Source organism: Ictalurus punctatus, chromosome 5, assembly GCF_001660625.3.
Source record: "Ictalurus punctatus breed USDA103 chromosome 5, Coco_2.0, whole genome shotgun sequence".
NCBI lineage: Eukaryota > Metazoa > Chordata > Actinopteri > Siluriformes > Ictaluridae > Ictalurus > Ictalurus punctatus.
In genome coordinates this window covers 9,029,933-9,054,817 of record NC_030420.2, presented here as the reverse complement: position 1 = coordinate 9,054,817, position 24,885 = coordinate 9,029,933, and the positions used below count along the sequence as shown (strand labels likewise).

The following is a 24,885-nucleotide window of genomic DNA, read 5'->3' as shown; positions in this document are numbered from 1 at the left end:
CCTCACAGAGGTCTGAATCCTTCCTCACACTCCATAGATATGCAAAGCTGTTTGTGATTCTGAAAATGCAGTGTGTGAAGTCCTACATGTTGAAGTCCTTTTAAGTAATTTCTTATATCTGTAGTGACATCATATGCCATTGGAACTGGCATGTATTGTGGTGCTGTTATTTAATTTTTTTTTAATTCATCATAAACTAATTTGTTGTTCCGATCATGTATTGATGCATTTTAGGAGAAAAACATGATCGTTTACGTGGAGAGGAAAGTCCTGGAGGACCCCGCCATTGCTAACGACGAGAGCTTTGTGGCCGTGAAAAAGAGTTTTTGCACTTTTAGAGATGGTACACCATAGTTATTGGTTTGTTTGTCTTTTGTGGTGTCGTTTTTTCAGTGGTTATGTAATGCCTGACCTGCTTTACTTCTCGCAGATTATGATGACATCTCCAATCGGGTAGACTTCATCATTTGTTTGGGAGGAGATGGAACTTTGCTGTATGCTTCCTCCCTCTTCCAGGTACAGATGTAGGACTTGATTTATAAAGCAAAAGGAAACAAGCTCAAGTTCATATGTTATGACAGAAAGATTGCTCTACAGGAACATTGCAGATTCAGATTTGAGCTCGTGCCTGTGAATGTTGTGTGTGTTTAGGGACGGACAAATTTCTACATCCCAAAAAAAAAAAGATAACACTTGAAAATATCTTGAATATATGCAAATTTGATATTTCTTATGAGATCAATATCAAGTAAATATAATAATAATAATAATAATAATAATAATAATAATAATAATAATAATAATAATAATAATTCAATCACAGCCTGCTTTTTAGATGCTTTGACACATTTCGAGCTTTTTCTCATTGTAGTGGGAGATGATTTATAGAAATAAGTGCTTAAAATTAGAAAACGTCTGCCATTAGAACAAAACTATTTATTTTAAGCTTGAAATTCGTATACAAAACTTCTAGAAATAGGTTTAATAGTCATATGTTTAGTTTATTGTAATCAATAAAGTAGACTATTTTCAAGATATATTTTCACTTGGTAATGTTGTAATGTTTTGCAGTGTAGCCAGGATGCCCAGGACAAGCAGATTCCAGCTATCAGTTTTATTAAGTATAAAATTGAAGTAATATAGTATGCTGTCAATATGGGTTCTCCCCCTCTTTTTCGCTCATTAGCCAGAGGACAGTTACTGTCTTTTGGCTTTTGCAACTTAGCAAATGTTTTCATTTTATGCAAAAATCTGCAAAAGTATAAACCTATTTCATCATGGTTTACACAACATGCACTGCTGTGAAAAAGCATTTGCCACTTCCTGATTTCTTCTGTTTTTGTTTATATCTCATACTAAATGAAAACAAAATGAGATAAAACAAAGGCAACCTGAGTAAACACATAATGTATTTGCCCCCGTAATTACTAATTCCCCTAAATCTATGAAACTGCATTCGTAATGGAGTTCAGCTGGACTAGACGTCACAATAACACTATTGTGCATGTTGAACAATGCACAGTGTATGTGTAACTTCTTGGGTACTGCTATCAAACTGTTGTGTACATAGGGCTGGGCGATATGACAAATTTCATAATATGTATGATGATTGTATCATTTAGCTAAAAACCTGCTGGCAGAAGAGAAGCACTGGATTATGTTGAAAATTAGTAACCGTGAAAACTGAGTAATGGCTTGCACTGAAAAGGGGGAAATTTGTTGTTTAAAACGTCACAATTAATTAAAAACATTGAGCAAGAACAGCTTTTATATAGTTCCATTTAGTTTGTAATAATAATTTTAAAAGAACTAAAGCTTTTTGCTACATTTATATTATATTAGCATATCATAGCTTTATATGTCAGAGTGAGGGTCATATTATGGTGTGGTGCCTTGGATATATATTTTTTAACACTCAGATTGGCTGCCGAATTTACTCTACCTACGTCAATGTAAAGAAATACTACAGGGCAAAATCTGAATGCATCACTTCTCCAACATTTGCATTGCTGTGTTTGTGTTCATTCTAGGAGAGCGTTCCTCCAGTTATGCCCTTTCATTTGGGCTCTCTGGGCTTTCTGACACCTTTTAACTTCGACACCTACCAATCTCAGGTTACACAGGTTATTGAAGGTGAGTGTATAGGGATGTTGCAGTCTTGTTTAATATTAACAGGAACTGACTTTATCTGTTCCAATTTTACACACTTTGCTTCCCTGTTTCTTTTTAGTCCAGGAAATTTTTTTGTTTTTGTTCCTTTTGCAGCTCCTTTCCCATCAGCCAAGCCCTGATGTGTGCACTCATTTATATAACATTACACTTTTACAGAGAAGTGAGATGTTATTGAGAAGTCTAGTCCTGAAGTGACCTCACCCGGGGAACTTTCAACTTTCCCACTTGATTGTGTCATAGTTTTAGGGCCAGGCTTTGTGTGTGTGTGTGTGTGTGTGTGTGTGTGTATATATATATATATATATATATATAATGTATGTACGTATATATGGGGGGGGGGGGGGGGGGGGGTTGTTGTTTTTTTTTTTTTTTGCATCTGTGATGGTGTCAATTCATTTCTGATTACCACACATGAAATGGCACATCACCATACACCTATATGGTCGGAGCATGCAAACACAGTATCTATGAGTCTATGATCGTTTTAATCAGTATATTGTGCTGCAAATATGTTTTCTCATGAGGTCCAGTAGCTGTTTCTAGCAAGCAGCCAGAAAAAATTATGGGTGGCTCAAAGAATCAAAGTGTCACAAAATAAATAGTGTAGCATATTCCAAATGTTTTATCTTTTGACAGCCCTCAGTTAAAAAAAATATAGTATTATTGTCTGCTAGGGGGTTTACTCATTTGCTTGGAATCCAATTTTTACTGGTCTGTAAATGTTTCCACAGGCAACGCAGCCATAATCCTGCGGAGTCGACTGAAGGTAAAGGTGGTGAAAGAGAACTGGGAGAAAACCAGACCAAAGGAGAAAAATACAATCGTCGCAAACGAGTCAGGCCGCAGAACTATGCAATATCAAGTGAGTGATCGAGCATTGAGAGTCTCAGGGCAAAGGGTTGTCTGTGTATGTGTTTGTATGAAATAGGATACTTTGTTAAATTTCCTGTTGGTTGGGTTTCTAAAAACGAAGATCACAGTGCCTGATTACACTTGGAGACATATTTGAGATGTGTGTGAAGAAACGTATATTCACAAACGTGTGCGTGTGTGTGGTTATACCTAGCCACCATTGTGCTTTTTTTGGTTAGTTAATGTGTACCTGCATTTTTAAAAGGCCAGTGTTTGCTCCACATAGGTGATCTGTTCATGTGGTTTGTTAGCATTAGCCACAGATTGTTGTATGTCGCACTAACCACAAATTCCCTGTGCTTACGTGACTGGATGTGTTATTGTGTGCAGTCATTTAGTAAAGCCATGTAAGAATTATGCCTAACCTACAGTGTCTCTCTCTTTTTCTTTTTCTCTTTCTCTCTCGGGCTCTCTCTCTCTTTCTTTCTCTCTCGCTCTCTCTCTCTCTATCTCTCTCTCGCGCTCTCTCTCTCTCTCTCTGTCAGGTGCTAAATGAGGTCGTTGTGGACCGAGGTCCCTCCTCCTACCTCTCTAACGTTGATCTTTTCCTGGATGGTCACCTGATCACTACTGTACAAGGCGATGGTCAGTACTCCTATTAATAGCTGAATTCTGTTACTTATTACTTCTGCTATAAAACCTGAATGTGCCACTATTTCAAAGCTCAGCAACAATTTCCCTAATCTCCAAATTATCTCCACCTTGTCAGGAGTGATCGTGTCCACGCCAACAGGCAGTACTGCGTACGCCGTAGCAGCAGGAGCCTCCATGATCCACCCCAACGTCCCAGCCATCATGATCACTCCCATCTGTCCTCACTCACTCTCTTTCAGACCCATCGTAGTCCCTGCTGGCGTCGAGCTCAAGGTAACGCAAGACGCCAGAGACAAATTTAAAGCACTTTACCAGAGTTTCACTAATAATGGATGAGTAATAATCTACCAGTATGGAAAGGGAACTGAAATATAAACACCTTTATATAGCAAGGCTTGACTAATGGGAAAGCAGTAGCAAAAGGAAAGAAACTTCCAGGAACAGGAAAGGATAGTGTATAATCGAAGGCAATCACTTCATGTGATTACATTCCTGCACGTAGTTGTAGAACAGAGTAAGAACTAAACTCCCTGTTTTTGTGTGTTTTATGCTTGGTATTGTGCCATACAGCCTGATTATAATGAAATTTAGGACCTTATTCCTGTAGTGTTTACTGTAAAACCCAAAGTTTATGTACCTGTCCTTTACTTGTTACAACTTCACTATTTAGCATATTTCATACTGTATATGTCATATTCATGATTATATACACAGCACTGTTGGATTCTCGATTCTGATTGGTCAGAAGGTGTTGATTAATTTTCTCGAACATCAGCTCTGACGATAGTTCTGACTATAATTCACCTAAACATTCTCATTCACTTGTTTTTGCGAATGCGTTGTTATTTTACAAAGAAGAACGTCTATTTGTTGATATGGTAACATTTTCAGTGAGGACACGTTCGTTTAACATTTCTGGAAAGTGTCTCCGGTGTCACTGTCTTATATGTATCAGTGTTACGTTTTTGGACACAGGAGAGTTTCAGGATTCTGCACTTCCTTGTTCTCTAACCTGACAAGCTGCTTTTTTTGTTTTGTATCTAACTTCAAGAAAGAGAGGGGGAATAAAAGATAAATTTTTATTCATGACGTTGTTCTTTAATAAATAAGAATGGTCATCCTGGCTTAAGTGCTGTTGCAGAAGAGGAGTCTCGGAACTTAACTCCACTTTACATCACACCACCCCATCATTGATTATTTTCTTACAGTGGCACACCGTGTTGCATTTTATTCCTCACATAATTTACTTTTGACCATTTATATATGTGATAAACAGTTTATTGTATATGTAGTAAAACGTAGCGTCATGTCTTTGTCTCCACCATCATGTTTCCTGCCTTTAGTTCACAGCGAGCCATGATGGTACATTTGAATGTAATATTTCTTGAGATCTGGTTGAAATATGACTGACAATGCACTATGATATTCTGCCTTTAGATTATGCTATCACGTGAGGCCAGAAACAATGCATGGGTTTCCTTTGATGGGAGGAAACGGCAGGAGATTGGACATGGAGACAGGTGAGCGTTTAAGATCCTTGCAGTTACTGACTAAACCCCACTGGTAAAATGAACAGTACAAGTCCATACGAAACTCTCCGTACAATGGTGCTTGAACGTTTGTGAACCCTTTCGAATTTTCTATACCCACCGAAATACACACCTGATTGTCGTCCCATTGACTGAAAACACCCGGCTCTAATTTCACCTTCAAATGAACTGCTAATCCTAGAGCTTCACATGCTTTTGCCACTCACAGATATGCAATATAGGATCATTTTCCTCAATAAATAAATGATCAAGTATAATAATTTTTGTTTCATTTGTTTAATTAGGTTCTCTTTGTCTACTTTTAGGACCTGTGTGAAAATCTTATGATGTTTTAGGTCATATTTATTCAGAAATATAGAAAATTTCTAAAAGGTTCACAAACTTTCAAGCACCAATATATGTATGTATGTGTGTGTATATATATGTGTGTGTGTATGTATGTGTGTGTGTGTATATATATATATATATATATATATATATATAGATATAGATATAGATATAGATATATATAGATATATAGATAGATAGAGAGAGAGAGAGAGAGAGAGAGAGAGAGAGAGATATGGATGGATGGATCTCATGACGGACACGTATAACAACTGAAAAGCAGGACGGTGTGTAATTGTAATCCCATTCTGTCTGGTACCCAAAAACGTACATACATCCCTGGCCCCCAGGAATACCAGTGTCAGATTTGGGATACAATGGAGCCAGAACATTTATGTTGCCAAAAAAGGTCAGGGTAAACGACAATTGATCAGGTGCTGCACCAGATCCTAGAACATGAGCATTTGAGACGTGAAACCGATCCTGTAGTCATAAAGGATGTGAATAATTCAAATAGGAACATGGCTTACTTATTCTTACACTAGCCTTGTAGCTCCCATGCCAATCTAAAGAAGCAATGTTCACAGTGGACATGTGTTGGCTAATTGACTGCATTTGAACTAAGAGGAGGGATATTTAATATTTAATATTTTTCACCGAACAAGTTCTTTAAAGCCTAAAGTAGTTTAGCAAAACAGTGTAGACATTTTCACTGCCAGTCTTGAGACATACTGCCCTTGAAATACTGGGTTTAGGAGTTTTTCTTTCTTCTTCACATATACAGATCAAGTACATTTCTGTATAGTAACTTTCCTGAGCTCTGTACTGTTCCGCCCTGAATGCTGAAAGAATGCATTGTAAACAGGGGGGGAGAAATGATAAACTCATTAGTTAGCCCACAGGGGAAATGGAAGCTCCAGTGTGCTGGCCAGTCCCATGTTCTGGTTGCCTGGACACCTAATTAACTAGGCGAAAAAATGAAGACTGGAAGAAATGTACGAGTATATGATAACGAAGCACATCGTATTTTCTCTAGACCTGCCACAATATACTGTTCACACCGGTACAGTATCCCTAGTTCAAACCGGTAATACATTTGTATTAGCACTGGTTAGACACTAGATGACGCTATGGGGTAATGTTCGCTACGCAATGGCCTACAGTATACAATAACGCAAGGCAGCTTTGATTTTTATTTTTTAACAAAATATGAAACTGAAAAAAAAATGATCAAATTAAAATTCTGTTGTTTACCAAACCTCTACCAACACACCAAACAACAAATATATACACGTTTGTGCTGCCCCTCTGACCTCGCTCAGTTGTTCCTGTCAGTTAAATATAACGTCTTCTGTCCGTGCGCATGCTATGCTCCTCTGTAATTTTGATGCGTCGGTAAATAACTTTCAATGCGTTCATTTAATTTATTTCATCACACACTCTTCATTGTGTGACTATACATTATCTAATGCTGTTCTATTTGCTAAGATATTAATTTTATCGGAACTGTTATGTAAGTTTCATTCAGAATATTTTCCCCCCATTTTAACCGGTATAAAATTTCATACCGGTATCGTCCCTCATAGCTGGTATGACAATATACCCAGTCTTTCCACATTCCTCTGTGCCCCTGGCTCTGAAAAGATTGTCTTGTCATCTGTGTAAGCTAGTTAATCTGACCAGTGAAAATCCTTCTACTGTTAAGCAGATATTTGTATCGTAGCAGGCGTCAGGATTCAGAACAGGTTGGTTCCGAGGTTCCCAAACATTTTGGACAAATGACCCAAAATTGACATTATGAATTTTCTCTGACCCTAAGCCTTGACATTTTTAGCTTCTCCTTTTTAGGACATTGTCGTGTTTATTTTCTTGTGTTGATCCACCAAGTCAGTCACGCGGTGCATCGATGGAGAAATTCTTTTATTTATTTTTTTTGTTAAATATATATAAAGTGCAGAACTCCTACACTAGTACAGCGCATCAGTTGCACTAGTGTAGGAGTTCTGCAATAAAACTAGTTGAATACACAATCTGTTTCGATAGGTAGAGTGATCAGTTGTAATATTAATTTGTAAAATAAATGAAATATAAGGGGACTGCGTTTTGTCTTATGACCCCATTTGTAAATCAACCCCTGGTTTGAGAACCGCGGAGTTGTTTTTAGTCCCAGCATCAAGGTGCATCGCATCACCATAAAGTGCATTAAGCTTACCGTAACATACCAAATGCCTACATATTGTACCAAAGGAAACATTTTTCTGGCTGTTCAACCTACCTGCCTTTTGTGGGGGTTTTTAAGAATATCCTGGACTGCTTGTCAGGGACACCTGGGCTACCGAGTGGTCCATCCCTGTTTAAAGTTTTCCAATGTTTAGACTGAAATTTGGGTTGCATGTTATAGAATTAATGATTTACAGTTCTCCTCTTCTTTCTCCAGCATCACCATCACCACGTCGTGCTTCCCCGTCCCATCCATCTGTTTCCGGGACCCAGTGAACGACTGGTTTGAAAGTCTGGCTCAGTGTTTGCATTGGAACGTGCGCAAGAAGCAGAGCCACCTGAGCTCAGAGGAAGAGGAGTTTTGAGCATTTCCTCAGAAGCACTTTTGTTTCGTTTTTCTTCTTTTCTTTTCTTTTTTTTTATGCCTCTCTGGGACATGACATCCCACTTTTGACCACAGACTTTTGTGAAGCTGTTGATTCTTGGTCAATTTTGTGTGCTAGTAACCATTTTTTAAAAAAAAAAAATAATAATTAAAATATACAATTCTAATTTGTAGATGGTGTATGACATAACGGTCATAAAGTGCCAGGAATATTTCAAAGTAGTTTCATGATGACGCACTATGAGGAGTTCGAGTGAAACATCAGGTCTTGTTAGCTCGTGCATGAGGAGCATTTAAGCACCACAGCAATAACTGGATATCAATCAGAATCGTGCCTTAAATTACATAGAATGTTAGAAATCCTTCATGGGGTGTGTAACGACGTTTTACATTTGTGTATCATAGTTATAGATATTCTATAAATAAATGTCAGGCCAGAGGGACTCATTTGTGCAGGGCCCTGCACAAAAATAAAAGCTAGTACATTCATATTTTAGTACATTTTGATCTAAGAAACTACTGTTTAATTTTACGAGTCTTTCAGGTAAACATCCACCATGAAGTATTTGATTCCTAAGATCATAGTTCATTCCAGGTCAGTTGGGACCACTGTTTCTTTTTTTTTTCCCCCAGATTTAAGCTTTTGAGCAATATTTTATTAAGGAATTCTGGCTATCGGTTATTGTTGCCCCATTCCATCACCTTTTTGAGTTTCTAGTTATTTATGTATATTGAGTGTTCAGCAGCGTGCCGTTTCAAGTGTCCTTCTCACTGAACTTTAGCTTTACGTGTCAGAATATTTAACAGGCTTCTTTACCACCGAAAGACTTCCCGAAAGGACTTATTTCATGTTACTATGTTGCTCTTCGTGCAGTCATGTGCACTTGGTCCAGTTTACTACAATATTATGGCTATCGGAGGTCAATTCAGCCACTTGTGCCCTGTTATGAAAGACGAAAAAACGAGGAAAAATCTGTTTACATTCATTCTCCCTCTCGGACACGACTGATCTTTTTTTTTTTTAATTTAATCATCGTTCAGATAATGTAAGAAGAAACTTGCATTGTCATTAATAATGTCATATTTATGTCCTCTACCTGTTAAATAGCTTCGGTAAGTAATGTGTTGTCCTGGTATATGTTACTTTGGAGCCACCATCTTTATTATCATGAATTCATGTTCTCTTACCTTTTGACCCAATGTATAACCAGTTGAAGTAACGCAAAATGTCCAGTCTTAATTACTCTCAGCAACATAATTTCTACAGTTGATCATCTGTGAGTGAGTAGATACAACGCTCAGGAGAGAATTCATTCGGTAAAGCCGAGGTGACAGCGTAATGAGGGGTCTTATTCTTTCTTTCAAATCTGCTTCAGACGTGACTAATTAAAATATTACGTGTGTTTTTGTTGGAATTGTCAATCTTTTCACGCAACACTTTTCATCAGGTTAATTTTTTTTTTTTTACACACTTTTTTGTAATGTATCTTTTCAGAACGTATTCTAAATGGGTCTTGAATAATTTTTTTTTTTTTTTTTTGCATAGCACTTTAATAAATGATCTACAGCTGATCAAACTCTCAGTAAGATAAAAGGTTTGTGTACTGTTGTTTTATGACCTCGACATTTATTACTAAAGCACACTACAGTTGTGGATTTTATTTAAGGTTGTATTTTGTTTTTAAAAAAAAAAAAAAAAGCTTTTAATATTACATGGATTGAACTGATTAGTAATGATAACTGAGATCTGTTGGAGATGCACAGAAGAAAGTCTTATTTGTCCCACAATTTTTACTTTTGTAAAAATGTTTGGGGACGGGGTGGAGTTTATGTGCATGTTCTCCCCGTGTTAACATGGGTTTCCTCTGGGTTCTCCGGTTTCCTTTCACCTCCCAACAATATGCCAGTAGGTGGTCTGGCTATGCTACAGGTGGGAACGGATCCACCATGACTAGGATAAAGGAGTTACTGAAAGTGAGTAAAAGAAATGACACGTTGGGGTTTTTTGAGAGTGAGGGAGGGGAAAAAATGTTTATCACGGCTATAACATAAGTGATCAGCTAACTTGTCTCTTGAACCTTCAACAAAGACCCTGTGAAGTGTCTTAAAACATGTAGTAGTATTTGATATGTTGAGGTTATTTCCACTGAAACAGGAAGTCAGGGTGGGACATATCGGGTGGTCCTGCCCCCTTTTTTTAAATAGCCAATAGCATTTAACTTGCCTCACAACCAGGAAACTTACAACTGTTGGGGCAGGACACTTCAGATTCTGATGAGAAGTAGAAATGCAGAATATCAAAATTGTTGATCCGTATTGGTGGTAAAGAGAGACGGTACATAAATTTGAATGTGTGTGTAATATCTATCTCTCTCTCTCTCTCTCTCTCTCTATCTATCTATCTATCTATCTATCTATCTATCTATCTATATATATATATATATATATATATATATATATATATATATATATATATATATATATATATATATCTATCTATATATCTATCTATATCTCAAATTCTAAATGTGAATTTTGTCACTGTTTTGGAGCACAATATATTCATACTAAAAGCCACAAAACTTCAATTTTGATTTCATGGGGACTTTAAATTTAATTAATAATCCATTAAAATGTCATGTGTCCTTCATTAATCGATTAAACAATGCAATCAGTGGTAAATTGCTGTATTATGAACAGTAACACACTCCAGAACCAAAACAGCCACTGGTTTCAGAATAAAGTTGTTACTGACAGTGCCACCTCTTGGCCAAATGGCCACAGTATGGTTATGAAATAATGTGAAAAAAATCAGAACATTGCTGAATAATGTGGGAAAATCAGATCATTGTAAAAAGATTAATTGTTAAAACATAATGTGGAAAATGAGAATTGTCGATAATTTATGCAACGTTTTATGAACAGGCACAATCTTTTTGGTTTGGGCCTGTTTTGCTGCATCTTGGTCTGGTCAGCTTGCCATCATTGATGGAACAAATAATTCTGAATTATACCAGCAAACACTAAAGGAAAATATCAGGATATCTGTCCTGAATCTGAATCTCAAGAGAAAGTGAGTCATGTAGGAAGACAACGACTCTAAGCACACAAGTCTTTCTACCAGAGAATGATTAATAAAGGATAAAGTTAATGTTTTGAAATGGCCTAGTCAAAGTCCTGACCTTAATCCAATCGAAATATTGTGGAAAGACCTGAAGCAAGCAGTTCATGTGAGGAAACCCACCAACATCCCAGAGCTGAAGCTGTACTGAGGAATGGGCTAAAATTCCTCCAAGCCGATGTGCAGGACTGATCAACAGTTGCCAGATATGTTTAATTACAGTTATTGCTGCACAAGGGGGTCACACCAGATACTGAAACCAAAGGTTCACATACTTCTGCCACTCACAGATATGTAATATTGGATCATTTTCCCCATTAAATAATATCATTGTCTCATTTGTTTAATTGGGTTCTCCTCATCTACTTCTTAGGACAAAATCCGATGATGTTTTAGGTCACATTTATGTAGAAATATAGAAAATTCAAAAGGGTTCACAACCTTTCAAGCAGCACTGTATGTGTGACCCTGTTACTGAAACCCATTTACCTGACTAAAAGAAGAGTAAAACCAGTAAGTCACATGACAAACAGGGTGTTTTTTTCATCAAGACCCTCTCTACCAGGAGAAAAGTACATCCCCTCAACTCATATTATTCAAATATTATTATTACTTGACTTTGTCCAGCTCAGCAGCTCAACTCTGTTACTAAGATTGAAGCTACAAATGCTGACAACTGTTACCCAACTGTACTGAAAGTAAATTGAATGTCCTTGATGTCCTCATGCTACTAGCTTGGATGCTACTTCACCACATGTTCTTTATTTGCCAATTTTATGCTTAAAAAAAACCCTAAACCATTAATCACTTAATTGCAACATGCCGTTACTGTCAGCAAAGAAACCTTATATAAAAGATTAGATATTGCTGCCAGAGATGAGTCAATACATTTTAAAATAAAACACTTTTAAAGGCTAAATCCTGAAGTACGATTCATATTTTGGTGTGTTTTCCTTCCCTAACTCTGTTCAACCTAGTTTCTGGTTTATTGAGTGGCTGAGGAGTTGAATCATGTGAGCTGGGAGAAGAGAGAACACTTATACGTGCATTGTCTCACTCCAAGGTTGAGAAACACTGCTCTGACTCCACAACTTCTTTTGAAAATGTGGAATATTACTTCCCATTTTTTTACACATGACTGAAAATGTTTTTCTTCCCTCAGCTGAACACTATCTGTTTAGTGAAGTGAATAACATTGATTATCTCGTTACAATTCCACCTGTCAAGAGCAGCAAGGTCTTGTGAGCTGTTCCCAGTATGCAGTGGTTAGTACCAACCAAAAGTGGTCCAAGGAAGGACAACCAGGGAACCGGTGACAGGGCATTGGCTTACAGGACTTAAAGGATCTGCTGCTAACGTCTTGGTGCCAGATACCACAGCACACCTTCATAGGTCTTGTGGAGTCAGAACTGTTTTGGCGGCACAAGGGGGACCTACACAGTATTAAGCAGGTGGTTTTAATGTTATGGCTGATCGGTGTATTTTATTCATACTCCTAAAAAGCAGTACTTGAGCAATTGAGGATCTTGCGCAGTTTAAGAGTTTCCAAACCAAAAGAGAAGAAAGTGCTTGCCTTGCAAAAGCTTCTTAATTTGATACACAGCAAACACCCTATAAAGGTCCCAGTCTTTACCAACTGTTCTTTAAAAAAATAATAAATAAATAAATAAATAAATAAATAAATAAAATTCTGACACTGAGTTTGACACATTGCATACGGCAACTTCAAACACAAAGAGCATCTAAACATTCAGGATCAGTTTTGAGCCTACAAGAGAAGATTGTTTCAAATATATTTATAAAAATTTTGTATCACAAATACATGTTTATGAAAGTAATAAATCCATGCTATCAAAAAAAACAGACAATACATATTTAAATGGTTAAACTTTTCTGTTTTGTACAACTCTTACAAGCGCTCTGACAATTACAGCATAAAGTAGAAATAGTGCTGGAATCTAAAAACAAAACAAAAAACAAAACAAAACAAAAAAAAACATTGGTTATCCAATTAAAATAAGGATATTATTTTTACATAGTCAATGAACTTTGGTTTCCCTACATGGGGAGTGGAATTAACTTTTGTTCCCCTTTGTTCAAAACACCTCCTTAACAATGAGCTCATTGTCTGTGTGACATTAAAAGATAAAGCATTCTGAGGTTAGTGTATAAAAATCATAAATCAAAAAGCATGTAATATTCATTGGGAAAATGTGCTTTCAAAAGAATAACAGGGGGGGGGGGGGGGGTCACAAATCTGTTAAAGTATCACAAATCTGCTTAAACTCAAATTGTGACCTAGAAATTGTGCAACAATGTCAATACTGAATCGTCAAGATAGTGTGCACAGACATTATAGATCATCATATATATATATATATACTCCAAGATTGTCAATGTGGTCTCAGACATTCGGACACCACTGTGTGTGTGCAAGTGAAATGAATCCATTGTTTTCTTGCATTCGATTCATTCCATATGAAGCAGGGCAGTAAACCATTTACACGACTGAACATTCATGACTATAAAAGTATAAAGGCTTCATCAACACTCTTATACATACACATACATACATACACATTCACTATGGACATGCCAATCAGCCTACCATGCGTGTCTTTGGACTTGGGGAGGAAACCGGAGTAACCAGAGGAAACCTCCGGTTGGAATCCACGGTGGGAATCGAATCCCAGACCCTGGAGGTGTGAGGCGAACGTGCTAACCACTAAGCCACCGTGTATTTAGCTGCCTTTAAAGCTTTCCTCTAAAAAGGTCATTACGGTCCAATTACATACTCGTATATATCTACGTTTCCAGGTGATGAATATATGTTGAAACTAAAAAAGATAAGGCTACCAACCCAATGACAGTTTAGTGCCCAATCTTCCGAGAGTGAAATCTTCCTCAAATGAGTGGCGCAACATTCAGGAAACGAAACCACAAATCAGAATGCCTTGTTGTTACTACTACACAGCTGGATTATTAATATGAAAGAATGACAGTTAACACACTGATTTGTTGGAACCCTGTTATCTGACATTAAAACTTTGACAGTGATTGTAAGTTCTTCCTATTCCAAAATAGGATGCAGCCTCATCGTTTGTTCAAGATATTAGATTGATATTATATAACATAATATAATCAGAAACTGTAGACATGTTTAGACTACACAACATTTTAAAATGGAGTGGCTGAATCACGCACGTTTTGCATGGGCAGAGTGACTGCTGCTGAAATAGATAAGACATGCAGTTTTGGTACACGCTGACACTTTCTGATATGTATCCAAACTTAAAATAACATTTAAAAGAAGCACGGGGAATAATCGTGAACGTAAATACTTCAAACATTTTGCAAAGCAAACATTTTAAAGCATATATAAAAAAAAAATAATAATAATAAAAACAAACAAATAAAGATGTAACGTATGAATGTCTAATCACTACATGAATAACTTGGCATTTCCATGTACAAAATAAAATCAATCTTGTCCAAAGCAAGAACTGGACTTCAAATGACTTTCAAATAAGCTAAACGGCAACGATGGCTTGCCGCGCTCACTTTAGGTCCGAAATTGATTTACAGACATCTCTTCCGGGTGGATGAACCTGCTTGACTGAAGTTTTGTTCAGCTGTAAGTGCATATTTAAACAGTGAATTGAAGTTGCATTATTGTACCCCTTGCTGACTCTCCACAACGCAGCGCGTCTCATGCTGCTCCTCTTCATAAAGACCTTTACTGCATATCTGTAGCAAACACTTTGAAGAGAACGGAGAGAAATAAAAACAAACGTAGACGCTCAGACACAGCAATATAACAAAAGGCAGCATGTGGGTTTTAGTCAAAGGTAGAATTGTACAGAAATATACAAATGATATAGAACAGAAGCAAGGTTCAATTCTGAGCTGAAAAGGACAACTCTCACCCTACTGTAGCACTCGCGGTTATCCAAACATTTAGTGGCATGCAAGCATGCTTTCACACCAGTCTCTTTGTTTGCTTCGGTTTCACGGTGTACATAATTAAACCAAAGATAAACAAAGATTGCCTGATGGGTATGCGCTTGTAAGTTTGTTTTCATTCAATAAATATTTGGGCAAGTGTGCGTACTAGAAATCACTGCCATCAGTCAAATCTGCAGAACGTAGAGCTGCGGCTAAACAAAGGATTCGATAATTACAGTCTAAAACATTTTGTGAATCACATCCAGTGTTTATTTACTTCTTGTTTGTGAAATAAGTATTCCGACAACACCGCAACATTCTACAGCGCCGCAGCTCGGCCCTTTTTATCAGTTTACATTTTGCAGGTCATTTTTGCTTCACTTCCTACAGTTGGGTTGATTCAGAGTTTAATCTATTTACCATTGCAATTAATCCACCATCTGAAAACGTTTTTTTTTTTTTTTTTTAGGCCTACATGCGCTTCAGGCAATTTTTTTGTTTGTTTGTTTCTGGCTCATTTAATTATGTGCAGAGTAAAACTAATCCAAACCAAAGAACAAATGGATTCAGGCTCCGAGTCAGACTCTGCCAAAGGTGTCAAATCACTCTTAAAACAACTCGTTGTCATTGCTGGGTTGAGAAAAGCCCGCCAACCAAAAATACGTAGTGAACAACTGTGCTGTGGACTAAATCGGGCACCGAGTTAGGAAAGGATGAGCACACAATGTGTATGGGAAATTTAGCTGTACTGTATATATATATATATATATATATATATATATATATATATATATATATATATATATATATATATATATATATATATATATATATCTCAGTGTATCAGTGGTCACCAACCCTCTTCCTGCAGGTTTCATCTCCAACCAAAATCTAACACACCTATTTTAGTTGACCAAGAAGTTCTTAAAGCAATGATTACATGGTCAGATGAGCACGATTATGGTTGGAGCTGAAGGTAGATCTCCAGTACCAGGTTTAGTGACCTCTGATCTACAGTATCCTGTGTATCTATTAGCTGACGAGCAAGGACGGTGTGCCTAATAAAAGTAGCTACTAAGTATACGCACACTGGCCAAAAATCCCAGCTTTGCCTTTGCTGATTCACTCGTACTGTGTACCTGCTAGGTTTATAATGGGTCATAAAGGTGGTTGTAAAAAAAATCAATCAATATAAACCAGCAATACGGTAGATATATCTAATAAACTGGCAATTGTGTTAAACATTAATAGAACGTTTAATGTTTACTTCACAAATATTTTATGATAATATTTGTTTCGGTTAAAAAAAAAAAAAAGTGAGCCTTTTTTTTTTTTTTTTAATCTCTGCAACTGTAACATGATCATTAAAATCAACCAGGCTACCAAGAGGATGTTGCTAGTTACTATGGCAACCAGGCTTCTCATCAGTTCAGTTCAACACGTAAACATCCTGGTTTGTTTCCCTACACATGTACGCAAAGCGATGTAGGCAAGTGTCACTACAGCTTTTTTTTTTAGAATCAGTAGATTAACTAAAATAACTCAAACATTGTCAGGAAGACAACTCGGAGTAATTTCAACGAGGCAGCTAAGAGTAATGCAGGAATACAAGAGTTTTTTTTTTAATTATTTTTTTTATAAATGTTAACACTTTTATTGGGACCACTTTTCCTTTACAGTTTTATTTTATTTTCTGTTTGAGTTTGGAACAAGCACGAAAGATGACGAAATACAGTCTATAAATAGTTAGTAAGCTAACCTCCTTGTTATAATGTCACAAGGCTTTTCACCACAGTGTTATAGTGTTGTGGTGTCATATACTCGCTGTCCACTTTCTGAGAAATAGCCGTGCACCTGCGTATTCATCGATCCATCCAGACAGCTAATCATGTGTGCAGTGCATAATCATGCAGATACAGGTCAAGAGCTTCAGTTAATGATCACATCAAATATAACAATGAGGGGAAAAAATGTGATCTCAGTGACTTTGACCCTTTTTAGTTTCTAGAGTTTACTCAAAATGGTGCAAAAAGGTCTGTGGGAAGAAATGTGTTGCTGATGAAACAAGTCAGAAGAGAATGGTTCCAGCTACGGGGACTCAGCCACTCTTTACAACCGTGTTGAGTAGAAAAGAAACTAACAGTGGGCAAACTGGACAACTAAAGATTGAGCCAGGTGCTGTTTTTCTAATCTCTAATGATTGCATCCGTTGCTCTGCTGCCACATGATTGGCGGAGTTGATAACAGCATGAGCATGCACAGGGGTACCTATTAAAGTGGCCAGCGGGGGCAAGTGATAGCACTTTTTTAACCATCCTGTAGTACAGTAAATCAAAATATGTTGTTTTCAGTGATAAGTTTTCTTTCTTATGAAAACAAAAACAGCAGCCCTTACGTCTCTCCCGCAGACCCTGGCCGAAGCTGCGGTACAGACGGAACAAGCCCCAGAACAGCACACTTTTGATGGTCACCGAGATCACGCAGCCCGTTATGGAAGCAGCCTCTAGGATGTATGTTTTACTCTGGCCCCACTGAGAAATGATCTATGAAGAAAGCAAAATGGGTTTCAAATCCAGTAGGCTTGTGACTGTTCACTCACATCAAGATTTCTACCAAGATGAATTTTCTGTCTTAGCTGCAGCTGGACCATATCCAATGATGTACAGTGTTTAACAGAATCATGTACATGATGTAAACAAGACTGTAAATAATAAAAAAAAAGGTGCGTTTCCAGACTTACCGTGTATAGCAGGTAAATGAAATAGGCCAGCTGAGGTAAGTTCTGGAGAACAAAAATCCAGACCAGTGGCTTCACTTCTTTTAAAACCTGAAAAACAGATTGCATATAATCAAATCAGATCGTAAAACGAGCATACAGCAATCCCACCGTTTCCTTATTTATTGACTTCATGTTGCCATATCTAAGCAATTAAACCAAAGTGCACAGGGATTCGTCCAGGGTCTCTTGGAGGTCTGCAGTCCACCACAGTTTACTATAATACTTACCATAACATACATACTTTACTTCTCAGTTAAGAATTACATGTAGGAGGTGCATTAGAACAAAGAAAATCACAAATCCTGTGAAAAAGCTCTGATTTATAGTGACTTACAGAAATGGCTCCAGTCACAGCAGTGATTATTGCCCAAACGAGTCCAATTCCCAAAATGACGGAGTGAGTGAAGGACACGGTGGGGCCTGACGTCAGGATCAGGATGCACAAGCACAGCTGGTCAACAGGGCAAAACACATCTGAACAGTCAAAAGGAGCCCCAACCAAGTACTGAATGCATAAACGAACAGACTTTTCAGAAGGTTGACATTTATGTACTATAAACACTTTATTCTAATATATTTTGAGATACTGGATGTTTGATTTCCATGAGCTGTAAGCCGCAATCATCAAGATTAAAAAAAAAAAAAAAGGCTTGAAATATTTCACTTTATGTGTAATGAATCTAGAATATATGAAAGTTCCACTTTTTTGAATCAAATTACAGAACAAAAATGAACTTTTCCATGATATTCTAATTTTTTGAGATGCACCTGTATAATATAAACTTTTGTCTTCAACTGAATCTCAATTATTCACTGCTCTCATTAACCAGATGCCTATAGCCAGGAGAGATTTTTTTTTCACATTAAACAACTTCCTTTATTCGATTTAACACTGCTGTTCAAAGCAGACTTAAGTACAAAAATCACCAGCATTCTCTGTAGTAATAATGTTATCCAGCCATCAGTAACTTTATGTAACTATGCAGTGGAGGGTGGAGGCAGGACCTGTTCCAACTCGTCCTATAAGCCTAACCCTAAGCCCTAACCCACACAACAATGTACAATGCAAAACATCACACTTAAAACACTTATCCAACTTGAAACACACCAAGCTGTCACAACCTCCTGGACTTTTGTCTTGACTCAGCCCAGGTAGGAGGAGCTAGATCAGGTCCAATTCCACCCCACTGACTCTATATTCATCAGGGAGATACTGCTTGTTCTTGGTATCACAAAAGTTAATAAAAAAAAAAAAATAAAAAAAATCCACTTCAAGGCTTTTTTTTTTTTTTTTAAACAGAAAATACATTGATGTGGAAGGCAAAAATTGAGCCTTATGATTATGTGATTTTTTCCTTGAAAGAGAGTAAAGGATCATCTCTGCTGGTCCATTTACACTAGCCAGGCCTGATCTTCTCTCACAACTAGCAAATTACTTTCTATCCCAATAAAAAGGTGTTTATAAAATTTTTAGCACTGTAATACAGGAAGTGAACAGATAAGAACTTACAACCAAGGTCAAAGGTTTACAGTGGTTATAAAAAGTCTACACACTCCTTGTTAAAAAGGTAGGTTTTTGTGAAGATAAATCATGTCAGAACTTTTCTAACCTCAAGGTGAAATTACAATGTATAAAAATTAAGTGAAAAGCAATCAAAAACATTCTGATTGTGAAGGTCATTCCAAAATCTTAATTTTAGCCTAGTTTAATCATTCCCCAACAAGTTTTGAAGTGTGTTTTGGATCACTGTCCTCTAGGGACAGTGACCAGTTATTCCGTTCACATCTGTCTGTGTGCTGAGTGGAAACTGGTCATGCTGTGTCACGGGGCAATGTAAATTGAAAGGGGAGAACTGACTGGTGAGTCCAGAGAGCTCTCAGAGAGCACAGCCTGCTTTATTTTGCTCTACTGGACTCCCAGCCACGGATGGCTGTGGCATCGTCGAGATACAAATCTCTGGACAAAAGGGTGAACACTTTTCCGTTGTCCGCTTCATGCAGTGTGTCAGTTCTACTGGCAGCAAAACAGCCCCAAAGCTTAATACTACCACCAGCATGCTTCTCCTTTTCTCCTAGAAACACAAATCTATTCATTGTGGCCAATGTCACGTCGCGAAACGTAAGGGAGTAGAATACGGAAGCAAGTGCAGGTAAAGACGTTCTTATTTAAAGGAGACAGGCAGATAAATCCAAATCGTGAAACAGATGCATAGTCAAAAACAGGCGGTGGGTCGGGCTATCAGCAAAAAGGTATAAACGGGGCAAAGCAGGAATCGAAGCCGTGGTCATAGAAAACAATGTCAAAACACAAAACAGGAAACATAAAGCTATGACACGGACCTGAGAGCGGAAACATCAGCGTGGTCTAAATGAACTAATCTATCGTGGTAAACGAACTAAATCTATCAAGGTACGTAAAATGAACTAAGACTATGAACTATACTATATCTAATACCCCGCGAGGTGTACAGGGAAGCAAGCGGTATACATCCCAAACATAATAAGCGCTACGCGCTGGCAGCTGAGAACAATAAAGACACCCCCCCAAACAACAACCAGTAACAGAACAGGGAGGAGACAGAACAGAAACAACACTAATGCACGTGTCCATAGTAAACAATGTTACGGTTGTCCACATTCGAAGAGCGGGCGCTTACGCACCTTGCTCGCGCACACGCTTGACCTCCGGCTCGACAAGTGCGCTGCCTAAAGGGGAGACCGTGACAGCCAGGTAATGTCTCCTCTCCAAAAGGCGTTTTCTTTGTTAATGTGAAGAGCAAAAGCGCAAAAAACAAAAAAAATAAAATAAAAATAAAACAGTCGAGCCTGATGGTGGTGATTTTGGAGCAGGGGCTTCTTTCTCGTTTCCACAGTGCTCACTGTAACGCCTGTGTTCCAGCAGGTTTTAATTCACGGCAGACCTGAGAGTTGGACTACATGTGACAATTTCCTTTGAACCCACGTTTGTATGGATTTTGTTTTTTAGTTATGATGTCACAGTTGCAGAAATCACTGAAATCCAGGGATTACCATGTCCTACACGTCCCTTATAAGTGTATGTAAACCTTTGGCCTCAGTTATACATAGACTTTAGTGCTTCACTGTATTGTTACATCCACATTTAAAGGAAGAACTCACCTGTGCCTGAAGATCAAATGTCACCATTGAGAAGCAGAGATTGAGCAGGAAATACTGTTCCTGCAGGCTTTCCAACGCTCCACCCACCCTGAAGGCCATCATGTTGGGTCTTAGAATGAGCAGCAAAGCACAGATCAGGTGCACCACACCCACACATATGATGCACACAAACCGCACCTGCAAAACAAGTAGTCATAACCTGCAGACATTCAAATTCAAAAGATGTCAAATATCTGCTGACACTCTAGATTAGATTCCTATTGCATCAATCACACTTGTAAACAAATTGAAATCTCTCGAATATCCGGAGAAACAAATTTGTTAGTAATTCACCCAAACAAATTTCCTCGCTTGGTTTATCCTCTTTGTCATCGTGAATCCTTAAGGTTATTAAAGCGCCGAGCCCCACACGAATTTATGGAGATACTTGAGATCCAGATCCTTTCTGCCTCTGGATGGAGCTCAAATCTTCTTTAATTCCAGACTGCTGGGATTACGGCTGCTCTTAACGCCATACAGACTTCATATAAATCCATAATGAACTTTTTCACACTAACTGTTGTTACCCAGATGAGTCGGGTTCCTCTCAAGGTTTCTTCCTCTTAAAACATCTTAGGGAGTTTTTCCTTGCCACCGTCGCCACTCAGTGGCTTGCTCAGTTGGGATAAATTCGCACCTTTAATATCTGTATACCATGTTGATATTTCTGTAAAGCTGCTTTGAGACAATGTCTATTGTAAAAAGCGCTATACAAATAAAATTGAATTGAATTAATTTTATGAAACACCAATCCGTGCTATGCATTAGACCACGATTAAAGTCTTGTAATCTTGTACTGTGTGTAACCATGCCATATGATTTGTTCTTAAGTAACGGACTTCCTTTTGTGAAATCTCATGTATCAGTGTTTCTCGGTATGTTCCTGCTTTAACTTCTGCATCTGGAAAGCCGCAGATGCTTTGATTGAGAAGCTTGGCAAAAAAATTCTCCTGTGCAAATTCCATCTTAGTGGCGTTTACAAATCTACAACTAGACCATGCCAAACAGCTACACCCAATGTGTACTGTGGTTTGTTGATGTTGAAATAACCGTTAGCATACCATCAGCAGCATTCCTTTCTCTTCGAGTACGCTGAAGTTGACGATAGAGCGCACCATGACCACAAGCACGCACACCGCAAAGATAATCAGCTCCTGCCTGTTTTCCTGCAGCACGCCTCGCATGATGTAGTAAACACAGAACACTGGGGAAACATCATGGACACATCACATTTAATAATAATAATAATAATAATAATAATAATAATAATAATAAACTGGCTGATTTGTACACGATTCATCTGTATAAAGCAGAGGAAGCACAATGCCTTATTATTCAATCTCACTTGTTGTTTTTTTCCTCAAAAAGCATCACATAGCAGGAGAAGTTGTAACTGTATGTGAGATCTGTCTACACTGTGTCTTTTGACCGTAATCCACAGCACACCACAAATGAAAAGATATCGACCATGGCCTATTACATGGGTACTGCAAAACACAAAAGGGTCAAACATTCTCTCGTGTACAACAGTTTGGAATTTGTGCCATACCGTCATATTCAAGTGTACCAACTGCTGAATGTTTACGACTGCCCTTAGACCTTTACTGTAAGTGAGATTCGAATGAACATTTCCCATTCTTTTTTTCAGTACAAGAAAACTCATTTTTGTCAGTGGAATATTCCTTTAAGTTTGTTGCTGTTTGTGTTTCAGTTTTCCTAAATCACTGCCGCAGCATGGTTCCAGGACTTGCACAAACTTCTCGTAACAGACCAGAATAACTTGTCAAAACAATGTGAAACTGAAACAGAAAAAAAAGTGAAAATGAACTTTTAGGATGGTTATATCAGGCCAATGACAGAGACTAGTAATACGGAGTCTAAATCATTATAAATGGCACAGAACTGCATCCTGGTTTGTGTGTGTGGGGGGGGGGACGGGGCTTGGCCTTTACCATTTTAAAAGATATATATTTGTTGCATATATTGTTCCTTACCGATGCCCACAAGCTGGATGATAGAGACACTGAGGTCATCATCGTCGTCCACTTTCCTGCTCTCTTCCGTGATGTTGACTATAGTGAGAATGAAGAGCACCACCAGGGAGATGATTGTGAGGCAGAAGTAAGCCTTAATGAAGCACTGGAGCTCTGACAACCGCTTTATCTAGACAGAAGAAATGAGACAGAGTGCTGAATGGGATGTGAGAGAGTGAGTTTAAATGAATTATGCCCCAGAGGCAGATGACCTACTGGTCCAAATGGTGTGGGTATCAGCTCCCCGTGCCTCGGCCTCAGGTTTGGTGAGCGACCCTCTACACTCTCCTGGCGCTGAGGCAGCAATGGACTGCAAAGTCAAGAATGAACACACATTTTATATTATATATACACATACATACACACACACACACACACACACACATATATATACACACACACACACACACATATATATATACATATACACATATATATATATATATATATATATATATATATATATATATATATATATATATATATATATATATATATATATATAGACACACACACAGTCAGTACTGTGCAAGTCGTAGGGACATGCAAAGAAATGCTGTAGAGCAAAAATGCCTTCAAAAACAATTCAATTAAATGTTTCTCCATTAAAAATACTATAAAGGCCAGTAAATAGTAATAAAAATGAAACAAAGGCAATATTTGGTGTGATGACCCTTTGCTTTATAAAAAGAAAAAAAAAAAAAAAAAAAAAAAAAGTCTCAGAACCAGCCACGGTTCTTCAGGAGACTTTGACTGTCGCACTTGCTTCTTATTTTTGCAGCAAAACGCAGCAGCCTTCATTGTGTTTTTTTTTTGTCTGAAAAGTGTCTCATCACTTAATATGCTGCTTTCTTTACTGACATACAAACATTTTTCTCTAACATTTAATTTTTTGCTAGAAAACTAATGTTTGGGAATCGAAAATGTTTTCGTACCGACTCGATAATGTAGGAGTCATAAACAAAAATAGACTTTTGAACAGTACTGTATATGTATTATTATTAAGTCAATGGATGACGTACAGTCCTTGTTATTCTTTTATACATACATACATATATATATATACACATTTTTACACACACACATACACACATATTATATATATATATATATATATATATATATATATATATATTATATATATATATATATATATATATATATACACACACACACAAACACAAACACACATACAAACCTCACGCTCTGCATCCTGATTACCCCACATGTTTCACCACTCATCATAACTGATGTCCACTAGCTAGACCACTATTTAAAAATATTTTTTTAAAATGCTATGATGATAATCGGTTATTTATTACTTAATTATCAATTTTACCCGAGTACCCAAAAACTTCTTCCGAAGAATCGAATCCAAATGGCTCCCACATAAAACTGGTGTCAAATACCACCATCTGACACCCTACGTAGTGCACTACGTATAAAAGGAGGTATTTGTAACTAGACCCTAGTTGTTTTTAGCTTACAGCTAACATCGACAATCGCAACAAGTGGATTTAGCTAAGTGAGCCCTTACCGAATCTCGTCCATTGCGCCAAATTCAACCATAACACGGATGCCTTTAATTGTACATGAGTTATGTACTTTCGGATGTTACTGCACTGTCTCTACATTTTAAAAAAAAAAAAAAAAAAAAAAAACATTTCAAG

General features: G+C 37.5%; 2 protein-coding genes across 4 annotated transcripts in view; one reads left to right on the top strand and one right to left on the bottom strand.

The window, feature by feature from the left end:
* Positions 1–9,563, top strand: part of nadka (NAD kinase a) — a 30,582-nt gene extending 21,019 nt beyond the window's left edge. For both annotated transcript variants that reach the window (XM_017467654.2, XM_017467656.3), the window contains 9 exons: positions 1–10; positions 235–343; positions 431–516; positions 2,031–2,133; positions 2,904–3,034; positions 3,570–3,669; positions 3,794–3,951; positions 5,116–5,198; positions 7,993–9,563. The exon at positions 1–10 is cut by the window's left edge and continues 120 nt beyond it. In XM_017467654.2, coding sequence (XP_017323143.1) covers positions 1–10; positions 235–343; positions 431–516; positions 2,031–2,133; positions 2,904–3,034; positions 3,570–3,669; positions 3,794–3,951; positions 5,116–5,198; positions 7,993–8,140 — 928 coding nt within the window. In that variant the 3' untranslated portion in view covers positions 8,141–9,563. The remainder of the gene's footprint in view (positions 11–234; positions 344–430; positions 517–2,030; positions 2,134–2,903; positions 3,035–3,569; positions 3,670–3,793; positions 3,952–5,115; positions 5,199–7,992) is intronic.
* Positions 9,564–13,062: 3,499 nt separating this feature from the next.
* LOC108265387 (uncharacterized) lies at positions 13,063–24,878 on the bottom strand. Of its 2 annotated transcripts, none has more exons than XM_017467652.3 (9): positions 24,753–24,878; positions 23,432–23,525; positions 23,177–23,345; positions 22,244–22,386; positions 21,144–21,320; positions 18,340–18,456; positions 17,967–18,053; positions 17,622–17,769; positions 13,063–15,040 (listed from the first exon to the last, which is right to left on the bottom strand). In XM_017467652.3, exons 1-9 carry the CDS (start codon positions 24,782–24,784, stop codon positions 15,018–15,020), a joined length of 990 nt encoding a protein of 329 aa, XP_017323141.1. In that variant the 5' UTR covers positions 24,785–24,878; the 3' UTR covers positions 13,063–15,017. The 2 variants fall into 2 exon arrangements, with proteins under 2 accessions (XP_017323141.1, XP_017323140.1); XM_017467651.3 differs by lacking the exon at positions 24,753–24,878 and adding an exon at positions 24,414–24,617.
* Between the last annotated feature and the right edge of the window lie 7 nt (positions 24,879–24,885).